The following is a 2,541-nucleotide window of genomic DNA, read 5'->3' as shown; positions in this document are numbered from 1 at the left end:
GAGTAGCACCCCGCAGCGTGTGCTTAATTGTGAGGTCGCAAGCTCACTCCAGTATATAAGGCTGGACGCTGCCGCGCGTCCCAGTTGCATCAGGCGGTGTGGCGCGCTTAGCGTACTGGTCAGCGGCTTCCGTGGTCTGGGCAGCTAGCAGCCCCCTGTTTCCCAGGTGCCAGCTGAGTGCTTCGTTGCCCGCGAAGTGAAGAGGCCGTAGAGGAGCCATGAGCCTCCTGTTCCTGCTAGTGAGCTGCGTTCTGTTCGCCTTCAAGTTTGTCTTCTGGAAAACCCTGTTTCAGATAAAATGTACAAGAGCAATTGGAATTGATGAAGCTCGATGAATACATGGACTGGGGAGGGACCGTGTTTAAGAGAGTAGAAAGATAGTAAAATAAGAGTAAGGGGGAGGTCACCTCATTCCTTTTTCTTTTGAAAGGGCCCCAGATGTTGACTCTTTACCCACACACTTCTCTCATATTGACCAGTGGTTCCACAGGTGAAGTATGTTATAAAAAGCCCCAAGTCACTAAGTGATATGGTCAGCTTTTCACCCACTTGAAAAGTACAGCAGAAAGCACCCACTCCGCAGCACCACCTCCCATTTTAAGAATCTGTACTTTCTCTCTTCTTTGGCTTCTACTGCCACATGTGTTTCTGTTTGCCTCTTCCTCCCTTGTATTTGCCTTTTCAGCCATCTTTATAAGAGCTTTTGGGGGCATTCACAAGTAATTAAGGTCAAAATGTGGGTTTCCTGGTGATATTTAAAGTTCCAAGTGAGGTGCGTTTAGACAGGAATCAGACAGGATCCAAGTATAGACCTACTGGAATGCCCAAGAAATGTAAGCCAAGGGTATGGCATTTGGGCATTAAAAGGCTACTTTAATTTTTTTTTTTTCTCAGTCTGTGTTTGGGAAGGGCATATTTCCAAATCAGTGTATTCATTCAACAGATTTTTAATCTTGGGGATGGACAATCAGTTCATTTTTGTAGACCAAGACTAAGGATGTTATTTGGCGGTATTTGGATATTAATAAACTACATATGTATAATTTCCTTCCCTTACAGAGAAACACTGGTGAAATGTCATCAAATCGACTTCTCTTGCACTGGTGAGATCATCCTCTTCTACTCAGTCAGCTAAGAGCAATACTGATAAGTGTCTTTCAGTCAACAGTCAATGGGATATTAATCTCCAAGACTCGATAGCCATGCAGAGGAAAATATTTGTAAACCTCAGCATCATGGAATACAATCTGGCTGAATTGGAATGATTCCTAGTTACTAAGGGTTTAAATCGTGCAGTAAGTTAACCGGAAATCCACTAACAAGCATACAGAATGAAATGACACTGGAGGCAATCATTAAAGGCACTTTGAGTGGATTCATTTGATTATATGTGTTTATACCAAATGAATTATTATTTAAAAGGAGAGGGGAGCGCTTCTCTGGTGGCGCAGTGGTTGAGAGTCCGCCTGCCAATGCAGGGGACAGGGGTTCATGCCCCGGTCCGGGAAGATCCCACATGCCGCGGAGCGGCTGGGCCCGTGAGCCATGGCCACTGAGCCTGCGCGTCCGGAGCCTGTGCTCCGCAACGGGAGAGGCCGCAACAGTGAGAGGCCCGCGTACCGGAAAAGAAAAAGGGGGGAGGGGATGCCAAGTCAGATACAAACTTCAGACATTTGTCAGTTTGCTCACTCACATTTAAAGAATTGATTATGTTTCTAATATATATTTCACTGGGAAAGGAATGAAAGCACAATAGAAAAAGAAACAGTTCGAGTTGTTTTCTTTTTAATAAGCTACACTAAAAAGAATATTGAGATACAGTGATTTTAATTTCACTCAAGTGTGAAAAACAGTTTTTTCTAATGGTTTACAATACAATATTGTGAATGTCTCCAAGTTTGCATTAAAGTAAATGGGATTTGATGGAACTCTTTCCATTATGCAGAATAGTCTTTCTTACCACTGTTGAATCTGTGTAATAATAATACTAAGAGCTATCATTGAACACCCTACAATGTGCCAGGCCCTCTGTTAAGATCTGTACTTTACACAATTGTAAAGATAGTCACAGAAACTCTTAACTACTCTTTGTAGTCAGCTCTTGAAGTGGACTTCTTTTCCAGTACCCCCACTACCACCAATTAGATATTATCAGTATTTCATTAGAAGTGTGCCTAAATCTTCCCTGAACTACAAGAGTCACCGTAGAAAATTGCATGCATTTTTTTATTTGGTGAAAAATCCACACCTCAAATAACACCAAAATATAAGGGTAGAATGCATGTAATATAATATGGATTAAAGTTAACGTCTAAGCTGTAGTTATCTATTTCAAATAGTATTTTATAAAATCCAGTATAATTGAGGAATTAACAATCTGTTGACATTCACTAACAGCATTTGGTCTACGCTCAAAGGAAACCCTCAAAATATCTAACACAAGTTCATCTTATATATGTACATAATTCACTGAGGTTGTTCAGTTACAGGCCTACCTATTTACCTACCTTCATGCCCCCTCCCCCCAAAATAAGTTACCAG

The 2,541-nt window shown here is 41.7% G+C and overlaps 1 protein-coding gene across 1 annotated transcript; it reads left to right on the top strand.

The window, feature by feature from the left end:
- The first annotated feature begins 820 nt into the window (after positions 1-820).
- Positions 821-1,304, top strand: CT83 (cancer/testis antigen 83). The gene is given in 3 exon segments (XM_049704530.1): positions 821-844; positions 1,060-1,084; positions 1,087-1,304. Coding segments are annotated over 3 exon segments (267 nt in total).
- The last annotated feature ends 1,237 nt before the right edge of the window (positions 1,305-2,541 follow it).

The sequence above is a fragment of the Orcinus orca genome, chromosome X (assembly GCF_937001465.1).
Source record: "Orcinus orca chromosome X, mOrcOrc1.1, whole genome shotgun sequence".
In the NCBI taxonomy this organism is placed as follows: domain Eukaryota; kingdom Metazoa; phylum Chordata; class Mammalia; order Artiodactyla; family Delphinidae; genus Orcinus; species Orcinus orca.
This window is presented reverse-complemented; position numbering and strand designations above follow the sequence as displayed.